The sequence below is a fragment of the Dama dama genome, chromosome 10, assembly GCF_033118175.1.
Source record: "Dama dama isolate Ldn47 chromosome 10, ASM3311817v1, whole genome shotgun sequence".
NCBI lineage: Eukaryota > Metazoa > Chordata > Mammalia > Artiodactyla > Cervidae > Dama > Dama dama.
The window spans coordinates 25,870,659-25,884,999 of NC_083690.1; the positions used below are offsets into that span (position 1 = coordinate 25,870,659).

Consider the following 14,341-nt stretch of genomic DNA (forward strand, 5'->3'; position numbering starts at 1 on the left):
TGTTACTACCTGCAGGGGCCCTGGACGGGATGCTGGTGGAGCCCACGCTCCTGGGGGCTTCTATGGGCCAGCCTGATGGGACACTGGCCTTGGTGTGGCTGGAAGGTGGGGCGTGAACCCGGGCATGAACCTGCGCATGGCCACCACCCCATGCTGACTTGGTCCACGCGGTCCGAGGGATTACTATGCGGAAGCCACCATGTGAGGGGCCGCAGCTACAAAAACGAGTAAGAAGTCTCTCTGCCTCTAGAAGCAGCCACTCCGGTGGGCCAAGAAAGGCCAGAAGCCAGAGGAGCGGCATGACATGTATTCGTCCAAAGGGCAGAGCAAGAGCACAGTAACCACTTCCTTTCGGCAAGATCAATGGTGCCTTTCCAGAGATGGTAAGCAGTGAATGAAAGATAAACAGGACTATTCCAGACAGATGAGGGTGGGAGGTGGGGAGCAGGGGAGGGACAGAATCCCAGTGAAGAGACAGCGAGTGCAGCTCTCAGCTGTGTGGCATTGTTTGTTGTTGTTATTTACTAAGTCACGTCTGACTCTTTGCGACCCCATGGACTGTAGCCCGCCAGGCTCCTCCATCCATGGGATTTCCCAGGCGAGAATACTAGAGTGGGTTGCCGTTCCCTTCTCCAGGGGATCTTCCCGACCCAGAGATCAAACCCGCGTCTCCTGCACTGGCAGGCGGGTTCTTTATCATCTGAGCCACCAGGCAAGCCCGAGCTGTGTGGCGTGCAGCCAGGCAAAGACACAGATGTGTGAGCCGAAGGCTGGAGGGAGAGGTGCAAAGGTGAGCGCGGGGTTCACTGGGAGGATTCTGGGAGATGCTTCTCCCGCGGGCCAAGTGGAGTAGACGGGATGAGTGGTCCCAGGGCCACGCTCCTCCCTGTGTGGGTCAGACTAGAAAGACCACCCGGAGGAGAGGGACTCACAATCAGCAGGCCGGAAGCTGGGGTGGAGCCGGGGTTGGGGGTGGGATGGGGTGGGGAGAGGGGAGTGGGGGCGGGCAGGGGGGATGCGGATCTTGGTGTTGAGGGTGTGGTGGGGTGGGGGAGGAGGTGAGTGGGAGCTGGGCGCACCTTGGTGTTGAGGACGTTGCTGGCGATCCGGCAGAGCATGAGCAGCCCGTCCTCCTGCAGCGACCAGGTGACCCGCAGCCGCGTCATCCTCTGCAGGGCGCTCTGGTCTGCCTCGTCATGGTAACGCCTTTTGTTCTTGTCTTCCGGGAGCTCTTCTAAGGTGGGGAGAGCAGAAGGGGCTTTGAACAACTGTTTGAGAGCTGTTACTCCAGACAGTGGAAGGGTCCCTATCCAGGGGTGGGCTTGGATCAAGGTGTCAGTTATCAGCGTCTCATTGAGTGGGGTCATGTCAACTAGCCACAAAAGACTCAGTCCAACGGGACAGATTTTTTTCTTTAACCCCTTTCATCATTTCTCTTTGGTCAGACTTCATGGTGACAGGCTGGGCAGCCTGATGCAGTTATCTGTCCGTCTCTAATCTTTCCCTCGGAGGCCCTGAGTCCTCTGAAGGCGCCTCACCTCCTTTAGAAGCCCTCTGAAGGAACCTGCTTGGGGCGTGCTCTCCAGATGAGTGGGACCCCACCATTCCCCGCTCTGCAACCTCAGAGATGCTGTGTACACTCTGGTGCGGCAGGGGGACAGCAAGGCCCACCGTCCAGGGCTAAATAACTTCAGGACTGACCCAGACGGCTAAAAATCACCTAGCACAGTGCCTGGTGCAAAGGAGCTACTATCTAAATAATAACAATCACAAACGTTATGGAATATTTACTGGGTGCCAAACACTGGCTTAAGCTTTTTACATATACTCACTTACAATTAAAATAATACTTGGCAACAACGCTAGGAGAAGGAAACAACTATTATCCCCATTTGGCAGGTGAGGAATCTGAAATGCACAGAGACCCAGCACCTTGCCTGAAGTCACAAATCCTAGGAAGAGGCAGTTAGGATAGGGAACCCTGAGCTCTCAACCACTGGGTTTCCCGAGACTCCACCCTCCGCTCCCCTCCCTGCTGGGAAACATTGGCAGGAGTTCCAAAGGCAGATGCCATATGCTACCACCAATTCTAAAAGACTGTTTGCTTAGTGAGCGTATTTCAAATGAGAGCAGGAGAAAAGTGGGCAAGATCATTTGCATTCAAAGCAACACCACCATCAGATTTTGCTTTGCAGTGAATTCAGGTCTTTTCGAGCCAATTTGATCTTACACATATCTGAACAGGCTAAACGCAGGGGGCCATTTCAGCTGATGCGAGGCTATTTGTTATGAGCACCAGCCGAGTAAATCACTAAAAATGGGTTCCTGTTAAAGCATTCTGCTCTCAGCTGAAATAGCTAAAGCTATCAGATTGTTGTTAAAACGCATGGTCCACTGAAGTGACATAAAAGTGGATAAAACCTGGACACTGGTCTGCTCGCTGCCCTCCTTCACTGTAAATGACGCCCGAATGAAGAATTCAAAACGGGAATCGAAGAGGCAGCATGCACAAGGGGTTCACAAGATCCAGAGAGATCCTGCAGGCTTTAACGACTCCCATGTTCCCTCTGATTTAAAAATACAACTTGAAACTTTGCCCTGAGCACAAATGCCGATGTTAAAAGGTGAACCAAGAGAATAACAGGATTTGGACTGGCTGTGATGAGGACTTGGCTGAGGATTTTTGCCAAGGTTTTTTTTCCCAGTTGAGATGAAATTAGAAATGTGAACAGAGGGAATCACTAACTGCAATGGGTCTATGTACTACTGCGATGGAGAAAGCAGGGGGGGATGCATACAAAGTTCAAGGCCCTCTCGGGCAACAGGCTGGGCTTGGAAAACAAAACACAACCACACAGTTAGCGCTGCAACCGGAGGGAGTGAACTGCAGTCTGAGGGCAGCACTCAGGCCGGGCTACGGGGAGGCTGCTGTCCGTCCCTGGCTGGACTGGGCAAAGGCAAGCCTCACAAACACAAATGATCATCACCAAACCTTTCTTCTTCCTCTTGATCTTCTTCCCTGGGTCCTTCTTCAGCCGTTTGCGCTTCTGGCTTTTCCCACCCTTCACTTTCTGGTTCCGCTCCAGCGTGGGCTCTCGCTCCACCTCGACGTGCTCATCTCTCTCAGCACAAAGCCCGGATCCGGCTCGAGCGTCGCCCCAGACCGTCAACCTGCCATTGCCTGGAAACAAGGAGAGGAGCCCGGCGTTGCAGAAGCCCCCCAAAGGCTGGAACAGGCGCAGCAGTCCCACCGACCCAAGCCGGCCCTGCATCCGTTTCTGCCAAGCTCCCAGCCCACGTACCTCCAGCCCCAAGGGGCATCGGGCGCTTGGAGAGAAACGTCTGCAGCCTCATCGTGAGCCCATTCTCCGATGCGGTGGTCTCCTGAAAGCCAAGGACGGCACTGGATGAAGTGTGAGCTTCCCTGGGCCCCCAGGAACCCAGTGCAGCCGCAGTGCTGAGTGTTTAGTCCCTGGTGAAGAGGCGGCGCAGGGACTGCCACCTTCCTATGGCACACACCCCTCTCGTGTGACCTCTTAGATTTTCCTTTCTTTCTTTTTAAAAGGAATACTTATCCTCATCGAAGAATAAATTAGCATCCATGAGGGGAAAGAAAAGAGTTAGGCAGATATTTACAAAGTCCTGCTGCGCCTTCAGTACTTACAGATGCAATTACTCGTGTCTCTGGTCAATTTTGGTTTGGCCAATTCAAAAACTGTGAGCTGGGACTTTCCTGGTGGTCTAGTGGTTAACAATCCACTGGCCAATGCAGGGGACACAGGTTTGATCCCTGGTCTGGGAAGATCCCACGTGCCGCGGGTCAACTAAGCCTGTGCGCCCCAACTACTGAAGCCCGAGCGCCCTGGAGCCTGTGCTCCACAGCGGACAGGAGCCACCGTGACGAGACGCCTGAGCACCGCAACGAAGACCAGCCCCCTCTCACCACAACCAGAGAAAGCCTGCACACAGCAACCAAGACCCAGGCAGCCAGAAACAGAAATAGAGTTGGTAAATCTTAAAAACAAAAATTGTGAGCTAGGGAAGGGGGAGGCAGGTGAGTAGTGATGGCCGGGGAAGGGGGATGGGATAGTCCCAGGACGGACGCCCACCTTTTTGGCCTTGTCCATGATGTAGCTGGTCCAGATCCAATTGCGCTTCAGGTGTGCGTAGAAGCTGGAGTCGAGCCCCGCAGCTCCCAGGCCGTCTCCGGGGATGATGCCTTCATCCACGACCTCGCGGCTGCCCCTGAGAGTCGGGAAAGAAACAGACCCCGAGCCTCCTTGGGAACTGAGGAGAGAGCCCGTGGAGTGGGTGGGGGCATGTACTGCAACTGCTACCTTCCCACAAAGACACCTGACAGGGAGCAGTAAAGAATTTGTCAAAAATCCAGATTTTTATGTAAAACTCCCAGCTTTTGAACTGGTTCTTTTTGAACTTCAGCAATCGGTTCTTTTTAGTTTTTGACAATGGGTGGGGTGGGCTAACTGCCTCATGGCTGGGGCCAGAGTGAGCCATGGCCACTGACTTGTAGCCCCTACACCAGGGACTCAGGCCTCCAGGCCTGACAGGGAGCCTGACTGGGGCGGGGGGGCGCCCACTGCCTGCAGGACGAGGCCCCCGCGGCTCTGCACTCAGGGCTGGCACTGCGGGGACGGGGCAGGACGTACATGGTGTACTCCATCATGGCACACTTGCGCTCCAGCGTGTGCTTGTCCATGGCGTTCTCTTGCTCCTTCTGCATTCTGCCCTCCTCATCGCTGCCCTGGTCCGGGCCGCTGCTCTTCCGGGCACGCGGGCAGCGCACCACGCCTAGGAAAGAGACACGAGCTCCGCTGATGACATCTTCCTGCCAAGGTCTGCTGCTGCTGGCAAGAGGAGTGAATTCCCTTTCTGGGACTAGGCTCGCCATCAGAGGAGAGGGGCTGAAACGGGTGGACCTCTTTGCACAAAACGTCTTACATCATCATGTCGCGGGGGAGCAGAAGGAAGAGTTAAGGCTGGTGGGTGAACCTGAGAAAAGAGACTGCACACAGCCTGGATTCTATAAAGGTGGGAAGGCAGCCAGAGAAACCCCAGGCCTTCTTTCTTCCTGGTGGAGGCCCTGGGGAGTCGCATGCCATAGGCCTGGGCTTACCCAAGGGCTCAGTGGTAAAGAACCTGCCTACCAACGCAGGAAACGTGAGTTCGAACCCTGCGTTGAGAAGATACCCTGGAGGAGGAAATGGTAACCCACTCCAGTAAAGTATCCTTGGCCTGAAGAATCCCATGGACAGAGGAGCCTGGCGGGCTACAGACCCTGGGGTCGCAAAGTGTTGGACACGACAAACAAGACCACACAGCTCTGAGGTATGCTCGCTGTCTCTTCACCAGGATCCCTGAGTGCCCTCTGCAGAGGGGCATTTACTTAGAGGAGAAAGTAAACAAACTGCACTTCTTGCAAAGAAATGTGAAACATGATTAAAACCTTTGCTTGAGGGACTTTCCTGGTGGTCCAGTGGTTAAGAATCCGCCTGCCAATGTAGGGGACCTGGGTTTGATCCCTGGTCCAGGAAGATCCCACATGCCTCGCGACAACTTAAGTCCGCGTGTCACAACTACCGAGCCTGTGCGCTATAGCCTGGGCTCCGCAGTAAGAGAAGCCACTGCAATGAGAAGCCCACTCTCCGCAACTAGAGAAAGCCCGTGCATAGCAGTGAAGATCCAGCACAGCCATAAATAACTAATTAATTAAAAGAACTGCTTGAGTCAGGCCAGGGAAGGTTATGATAATCTGCAGACTGTCAAAGAGCCGCCTGTAACATGGTCAGCTGGAGACTTCAGCCTGGCTGGCGGCGAGAGGCAACAGGCAAAGCCCATGCGCGCACTTCTCACCCAGAGCTTCACGTGAAACGTCTGGTTCAAGCTTCCCCTCAACTCCACAAGGCGGCGGCGGCGGTGGTGTTCCCAGATTAGAAATGAAGAAACTGAGGCTCAGGAGCCTCCAAAGAGCTCACCCAGGGTCGTGCATCTGAATGGACCGTGAACCTAAGAGGACCTCAGGCGATGCCTCGCTTGGCACTGCCAAGCTGCCTGCTGGAGACGCAGACTTAGGCCACCCCCAGGACTGCTGAGTCCAAGTCCCTGGACAGCGCCCAGTAACCCACGTTTCAACACGCTTCCCCAGAGCTGCCGGTGCACTCACGCTCTGCGAGCCCCATCCTGTAGGATACGCACGTCTTATATGATGCTTCCCCTTGGTCTGTGGGGCAGAACCCCCTCGACCCCTGCAGATGTTTGTTGACTGAAGGGATGGTCAATGTCTGATTAACAAACTCAATAAGCCTCCCACGTTTTGGCTTAAGAACATGAAAAGGGATGGAAATTCACCCGTTGTCAAGCCTGAAAGACTCTGGTGCAAATAACATACTGGTTCACAAATTTTTATCTAGTATAAAATGCAGGGGAATTAGGACACTTTAAAATCTGCAATGCTAAAAGCCTAGCTCATTGTTGCTGCCAGAGGAGTCTACAAAACACACTGTTTCTAACATTTGTCTGGACCCATTAAATGATCTATACAAGTGCTCGTTAGCCTCTTAGCATTAAGCAGTTCTACCCAAATCACAGGCTTTCCTGGCGGCTCAGCAAAAAAGAATCCGCCTGCCAACACAGGAGGTTCATCAATCCCTTAATCAGGAAGAACCCCCAGAGAAGGAAATGGTAACCCACTCCAGGATTCTTGCCTGTCAAATCCCATGGACAGAGGAGCCTGGCGGGGTACAGTCCATGGGGTTGCAAAAGAGTCGGTCACGACTGAGCACACACCGACAACAATACACATGTGGCTCCTGCTTTGCAAAAATCAAAGCGTAACCTTGATCTTCAGGCTCTGTGACAGGAGGAAGACAGGAAGTCCTCTCCCAGGTGCAAATGGAATGTAGCATCCTTCTTCTCTTGGGAGAAGTGGCAAGACAGGACCAGAGGAAAACTGGCTTACAGGAAAGAGCACCAGACTGGCAGTTCTATCGCCTTCTACAAACCCTCCATTCATTCTTATAAACATGTTTGGGATGTCGCCTGTGTATCAGGCACTTTGAGACACACTGGGGATGAAAGCCAAATCTCCCATGCTCAAGGGATTCCCAGAATGACACCAGATGACAGCAAAGATGCTGGAAAGGCTTTCTTGGAGAAAGAATGCTTAAAGTTGGGGGTGGCTATCTGCAAGGTGAACATAGGTCAGGACGTGCCAGACAGAGAAAACGATGCAAGCCAAGGCCTAACACAAAGCCCAAGTCACCCAACCCCTGGGCAGTCTGGTTAGTTCCTCCTCCTCCAGACCTCCCCACCTGTCCTCTGGCCTTCACTGTCACCAGAGGACCCGAGGCACAGTCCCCCGCTGGCCTCCCTGCCCCTGCTCTGGTGCCTCTCAGGCGATGGTCCACATAGCAGCCAGGGCAGCTTTGAAGGACGTGAGATCGACTTACAACCACCAATGGATTCTCGCGGCTCTGAGAATAAAGCCAAAGTCTCCTGCAAGTTTGGAAGTTTGCAAGTTCTCTTGCAAGGGTCCTGCAAGGCCCCCAAGTCTGGCTCCTGCCTGCTTCTCCATCCCAGCGGCCACTCTCCCTCCACATATACTGGCCGATTGCGCTTCTCAGCTCTGGTCATGATGGCTCGGCTCATCCTTTAGAACTCAGCTCAAACTCTCCTGCTCAGAAAGGCTGCTTCCTCGCCAGCCTAGGAAAATACCCTTGATCCGACACCCAGTGCGTTTCCTCCCCAGCACTTAACCCACCCTGGGTCTCTGTGCTGTGTCTTCCCCAAGACAGCACAAGTCCCGCTGTGATGTGCGGATGAGAAAGCACACACAAGGTGTTCAGTAAATACCGACTCAACTAGCCAGTGAATGAAGACACAAGTGGAGCTGCGTGGGCTCAATGCGGTGGGGGCTGGGGGCCCTCCCAGTTAAGATCCACCACATTCCTTTCTAAGGGAGCTTCCAGGATACTCCAGGCCTCCGGAGGACAGTCTGAAAACCAGCAGGCGGTTTCTAGCTCCTTCCAGCTCTAATCCCACAGAAAAGAGGGAACACAGGGAGTCCCATAAAGACAGCTGGTACCTAGCGGGGTGTTGAGGCAGACACACTGCAGATCGAACCAGTAGTTCTCCACATCCTGCATTGAGTTCAGGACGTATGAACGCCTCTCGAAGGGCCGGCTGCTGCGGGCCACGTTGTAATGGGGGTCACAGGTGGTGGTGTCCACGATGCCCACATTCTTCTTCAAGTAGACAAAGACCTACAAAGGAGACAGCAGATGGTGAGGGGGGAGGCTCAACCTCCGAGTTGGGTTAGTGTCTGGAAACAGTCAGGACGAACCACCTTCGACTGGGCGTGAAGGCTGTTTACCTGATCTTTATCCTGAAACTTCTCTGTGGGGCCGAACTGGAGTAGCCCCATGAAGCAGAGCCTTTGAAGGTTCTCCACCACTGAGAAAATGAAACGTCTGTAGGAAGAGGGGGCGGCAGGTGCTCAGTCATTATCAGGGGGTTGGATGGGAGTGAGGGATGGGACTCACTGCTTCTCCCCTCTTCTACCTGTAGGACCTCAAGGGCGGGCCTTGGGCCTGCACTGAACTGAGACCCAGGACCCCCGGACCATCACCACCCAGGGCAGTGGGGACTGCTTCTACACGGGGTGGTGGCGGGGGGGCTTGACATCAGAAATAACAAAAGGAAAACCCAGTTCATGACCTGCAGTCTTTATCAGCAGATTTTACTTTTAAAAGAACCTTGCGATCAAGGGCTAAAATGTCCCAGCCCACACTGCATTTGCTTCTGTGCTTTATGTAGAAGGTCACAGAGGGTGGCTGAATTAATGACCTTGGGTCTTTACAACCTGGAAAAGGCAGAAACCTTTTCTTTTCCGGGTCAACCGTTACTCAGAAGCCTAATTCGGAGGGGCCTGCCGGGACCCTCAGCTGCCCCGAGTCACTGCAGGGACCTCACCTCTTATACAGAAGCTGCTGCCGGATGGACCTGGGGAGGAAGCGGATCAGCGTGTGCTTCTTCAGGGGGTCGTTCAGAAACTCCTCGAGGTGGTCCACCTGAGAGATGATTTTCAGTGCTCAGCTCACCCTCCAGGCCAGGGCAAGTTCCAAGAGTCGTGAAGAAACACTCAGTGCTACGTTCTGGGCTGAGGTCTCGCTGGGCCAGGTCATCTGCCCCATGGGGACACGGACCCTCCTCCTCGCTCCCCGCCCCACCTCCCATATCGCCCTCGCAGCCCAGACACCCCTCCCCTCCCACCTTTCTGCCACACTGGGGGGGACCGAACACGTGGCCTCACTCACTGCTGGTGGGCATACGAAGTGCTAAAACATTCCTGGGGGAGCACAGGGGAATGTATTTACTTATATCTAAAAAATGAAAGATAAGACTACCCTGGTGGTCCAGTGGCTAAGACTCACTGCTCCCAATGCAGGGGGCCCAGGTTTGAGTCCTGGTCAGGGAACCAGATCCCATGTGTCACCACTAAGACCCTGAGCAGCCAAATAAATACTTTTTTTTAAAAAAAAAGATAAAGGTTGCTTATTGCCTTTAAAGCCATTGATGCTGCTTCTATCCTTACCCTTGGAGAAAAAATTTTGGGAGTTACCCACAAATACAGCTACTAAAAGGTATTCATCATTGCGTCATTTACAACACCAAGAAACTGGAACTGAAATGTCCAAAAATACAGTACTGGTTACATAAACTGGGGTATGTGCTTAAAAGGAATACTATGGAGGGAGGTGGGAGGGGGGTTTGGGACGGAGGACACTTGTACACCCCTGGCTGATTCATGTCAATGTATGGCAAAAACCACTACAATATTGTAAAGTAATTAGCTCTCAATTAAAATAAATTAAATTTTTAAAAAAGGAATACTACGAATTTACTTAATATCAAGTTAAAACAATGGTGTGGAAAATACAATATATTGTTCGGTGGTAAGAACAGATGATAAAAGAGTAAACACAGTATGATCTCAATTCAGTATTTTTTTAAAAAGGGAAGCTCTCATATATACACACATTCATGTACACACAAACATGGCATAGGAAAAAAAGACTAGATGAAGACACACAGATAACATGAGCAGCGATGCCTCTGAGTGACACAGTTATGGCATTTCTATGGCAATTTCTATTCTCTCCTTTTTTCTGTATTTACCAAATTTGTAAAAACTTATTTTATTGCTCTACCATAACTGTCTGTCTATTGATTGATCTAGAAGGAACAAGTCTTTGAAATATCTCCCTTGACCCACCATCCATCCAACCCCCACAATCTACTCTGCCTGCCTGCCTGCCTATTTAATCCATCTATCTATCTATCTGGCCAGCCACCCATCACCCAGCCAACTACAGGCATCTTCCCTTGACCAGCTGAGCGCAGGTCCCCCAGTGTGGAGCTGAGGCACCAGCCCCCTGCAGCGGCCTGGGAGCCACCGTACCTTGTAGCTGACTTGCACGATCTGGGTGAAGATGGAGAGGGGCAGGCACAGAAGGAGGTCACTGACCAGAGCCCAGCCGAAGCCGAAGTCCTTGTGGATCGGGATGGGAGGGACGTAGCGCCTCCAGGAGGCTTCATCCACGAACACTAGGAGAAAATGGGGGTCACGCCCCAGACTCCCGGTCACGATGCTACTCTCTCCTCCCTGGTCCTGGTTCCCTCTCACCACAAACTTGGGCAAAACCCTCCCTGTTGGGCAGGAGGCCCAGAGGCTCAGGAAGCCAGGGTGAGGTCTGTATAGTGATTGGGGCAGTGACTCCCCGCTGCACCCTGCTGTGGCGTCCCAGCCCAGGGCATCTCACCGGTCTCCGTGGCGAGTTCCACTTCGCCCTCCCAGGTGGCTGCGTCCTGGGTGTCCTTGGCTGCGGCATCGAAGGAGGCCTCCAGATTGCTCCCGGAGGAGCACGGGACTCCTGCCTTCCTTTCTGAGAAGCTCAGCTCCTCCACCGTGGTAGGGTGCCCGTAGATCAGGTACCACAGAAACATGTGGATAACCCGTAGGCGAGGCATTTTGGGCAGAAACCCTAGAGAGCGCCCCAGTCCAGGAACTGGGGTGAGAAGGAAGGAGGGTGGTGCGTGAAAACTCCGGGTTCCCTTCGGTTCACTTCATTCAAAAACAACCGAGGGGTGCTGGGTCCCAGGGGTCAGGGAGACAGCAAATGCTTCCATCCTCAGGGGACTTAGTTTCTAGAGGACCGATAATAACAAACTACCTAAGACAGTATACACTGGATGGAAACAGTTGATGCTGAAAATAAAGCAAGGAAGGGAGAGGAGGGCGATACTTCTGCAGAGGCCTGGAAGGTCTCCCAGGGAGAAATCTCAGGGGGCGGCCTGGAGCTGGTGAAGGAGTGGGCCATGCAGACATCTGGGGACACACACCCCAGGGTGAATGCAATGTGTCTAGCTTTCTTTCCTGGTGGCTCCACTGGTAAAGAACCCACTTGCCAATGCAGGAGGCCCAAGAGGCATGGGTTTGATCCCTGGGTCAAATCCCCTGGAGGAGGATATGGCAACCCACTCCAGTATTCTTGCCTGGGAAATCCTATGGACAGAGGAACCTGGCGGGCTACAGTCCATGGGTTTGCAGAGTCGGATACGACTGAGCACACACCCACACGCAGCATACTGGGGGAAGGGCCAGGAGGCCCAATGGACAGGGCAGAGCAAGGAAGGAGGGGAGCGAGGAGGTGAACCGTGGGGAGCGGGGATGGTGGGCCTCCAGGACAGGCTCAAGGCTCACGGGGACTGCAAGCACTCCAAAATCAGGTTCTTCTAAAGAGCTTATTTCTTTGACACCAAGTGCTCCCTGACTTGCCCCAGAGAGAAGAGACAGGCGAGAGACGAGTAAGATGTGGCGGGGAGGACACGGGGCCCAAGGGCCCCTCCTCTGGCGCCAGGCCTGGACCCTGTGAGGAGCCCTTGGCGGCCTTGCACCCACCCAGGCGCGTGTGCTGCTCAGGTGCATGTCCTTGCGTGAGTTCCCCCTGCCCCATCTGCACTTTCTAACTGTGAAGCCTTGAGAGGAAAGGCCGAGCCCATGTGTCTGGAGAACTCAGCAAGTGAGGTCCCATCGATGACCCCTCCTGCTCGGCATCCCCGGCCGCTCGGGCCCCTGCCAGGACATCTCCACCTGAGGTCTGTGCCCTAGCACCGCTGCGCCCCTCCACCAACGTGCACGCTGTGACTGGCAACTGCAGCTGAAGCTCCGACTACGAAGGCCTGGCTGTGTGCACGGCCCAGCACAGGCTGACGTCAGAGCAGCTTGGTGGAGGGGTGAGGGGAGCTGTTGTTCTTCAGTTGCTCATTCATGCCCCACTCTTTGAGACCCCATGGACTGGAGCCCACCAGGCTTTCCTGCCCTTCGCCATCTCCCGGAGTTTGCTCAGATTCCTGTCTGCTGACTTGGTGACAACATCCAACCGTCTCCTCCTTGCTGATGGGAGGCAGCCCTGTGGGAGACCTGCAAACTAGAAAACTGGATGAATGCTCAAACTCATCAGTGGCTGTGGGGTCGGGAGAGGCAGAGATTTTCAGTGGTTTATAGAATGATCCAGCCCAAGGACACTCAGCAGAAGGAGCTTTGTATGTGTGTGTGTGTGTGTGTATTAGTCACTAAGTCGTGTCCAACTCTTTTATGACCCTATGGACTCTAGCCCGCCAGGCTCCTCTGTCCATGGGATTCTCCAGACAAGAATACTGGAGCTCCTTCTGAGCTCCATTTGCTTCCCCGGGGGCTCTTTCTGCCCTGGGAATTGAACCGAACGTCTCCCGCATTGCAGGAGGATTCTTCGCCATCTGAGCACCAGGGAAGCCCCTCAAATGAAACACGACTGGACCCTGACAAGGAACGGCTCTTTACCTACGACAGGGTGGTAGTTTTTCAGCTGGGTTACGCCCATTTTCTCCTGAGTCTTTTTCACCCGTCCACCTTCTGGTTTCGAGGAGGCACTTGGCTGGGCGTCTCCTGATCCACTCGGGCCCTCTTCTCCTTGACTTTCCTCTTCGGCTTCCTCTTGAGGCACTGGAGGCTGGGGCGCTTTCATCCTGAAGGTCACGGATAAGATGCGGCGACAGTACGTGAGAAAACCAAGGGCTGAGAAATGACAGGGTCTGTTGTCCTCAAGAGTCTGGCCCCACGGAGTCAAACCAACCGCCCGCAGGGGCTGGACAGGCGATCGTAAACGGACAAATTGGGTCAGGGCGCTGGACATGTGGGGGTGACCTGGACAGTGTACCCCCACCTCCGGGGCAGCTGCTACCCTGTGAGCAAGGCGGCCTGCTGGGCGGGGTCCCCTGACACCTCCATCCATGCCAGAAAACAGGAATGGGACGTGAAATTAACCAGCAACTGATTCACAGCACCTGTGGCTGAGGCACCGCCAGCCACACAAGCCAGCGTTTGCGAGTCACATCCAGCCCTGTGTCTGCCCGGGCCCCGCCTCTAACTTAAATTCAACCGAGAACGTTCTCCTACCAAGCTTTCTCTCAGTCCATTACGTGGCTTATGAACAGAGAGAAGACCTCAGAAAGGCTACTGGAATCCTTCTGAGCTAGTATGAAACTTGGCAAGTTTCACACGTCACAGGGCCTATGATTTGAAGCACTCTGTCCACACTCTATTAGACAGAAAAGAATGAAGGATGTTAGGATTTTTTTTTTTGTCTTAAAGAATCCAGGGACTTCTCTGGTGGTTCAGAGGTTAAGAATCTGCCTGCCAGCGCAGAGGACACAGGTCTGATTGCTCGTCTGGGAACTAAGATCCCACACCCCTCAGGGCAACAAAGCCCCAGAGCCGGTGCTCTGCAACAAGAGAAGCCACCGCAGTGAGGAGTCCACACACAGCAACTAGAGAGGAGCCCCTGCTTGCTGCAACTAGAGAAAGCCTACATGTCACAAGGAAGACCCAGCGCAGCCAAAAATAAATGATAATGAAAAAAGAATCCCGAAATGGATCCTCTTTGAGGCCAGGGGATCATGAATCATAAACTCCAGACCAGTGGATTCACTGATGGCACGCAAGCATGAATAAAGGGCTTTTGTGGAAACTGCGTCAGGCTGGAACACAGACTGGGGCAGCCTTACTGTGAATTCCTCCGGGAGCTGCCACTTGCCTGTTGGCTGTGCTTGAATTGGACATCCGGAAACGAACCTGCTCGATGGCACTTCTCACGAGAGGGTCGTTCTGGTCCATGGACGGGTGCACCACCAGGTCCACCTGCAGAGAGAGATGCGGGGGGGTCCCTGAAGGGGAGGGGAGGAGCCAGGGGGAGACTCAGCCCCACCCCTCGGCTCCCTGGTGGAT

General features: G+C 53.9%; 1 protein-coding gene across 2 annotated transcripts in view; it reads right to left on the minus strand.

The window, feature by feature from the left end:
• The window catches only part of GTF3C1 (general transcription factor IIIC subunit 1), a 77,820-nt gene that overhangs the window by 19,456 nt on the left and 44,023 nt on the right, over positions 1-14,341 (minus strand). For both annotated transcript variants that reach the window (XM_061153069.1, XM_061153070.1), the window contains 12 exons: positions 14,151-14,254; positions 12,899-13,083; positions 10,839-11,084; positions 10,478-10,623; positions 8,989-9,086; positions 8,390-8,486; positions 8,102-8,279; positions 4,668-4,809; positions 4,110-4,245; positions 3,303-3,384; positions 2,993-3,181; positions 1,080-1,234 (listed from right to left, as the gene is read on the minus strand). In XM_061153069.1, the coding sequence (XP_061009052.1) occupies positions 1,080-1,234; positions 2,993-3,181; positions 3,303-3,384; positions 4,110-4,245; positions 4,668-4,809; positions 8,102-8,279; positions 8,390-8,486; positions 8,989-9,086; positions 10,478-10,623; positions 10,839-11,084; positions 12,899-13,083; positions 14,151-14,254 (1,758 nt within the window). The remainder of the gene's footprint in view (positions 1-1,079; positions 1,235-2,992; positions 3,182-3,302; positions 3,385-4,109; positions 4,246-4,667; positions 4,810-8,101; positions 8,280-8,389; positions 8,487-8,988; positions 9,087-10,477; positions 10,624-10,838; positions 11,085-12,898; positions 13,084-14,150; positions 14,255-14,341) is intronic.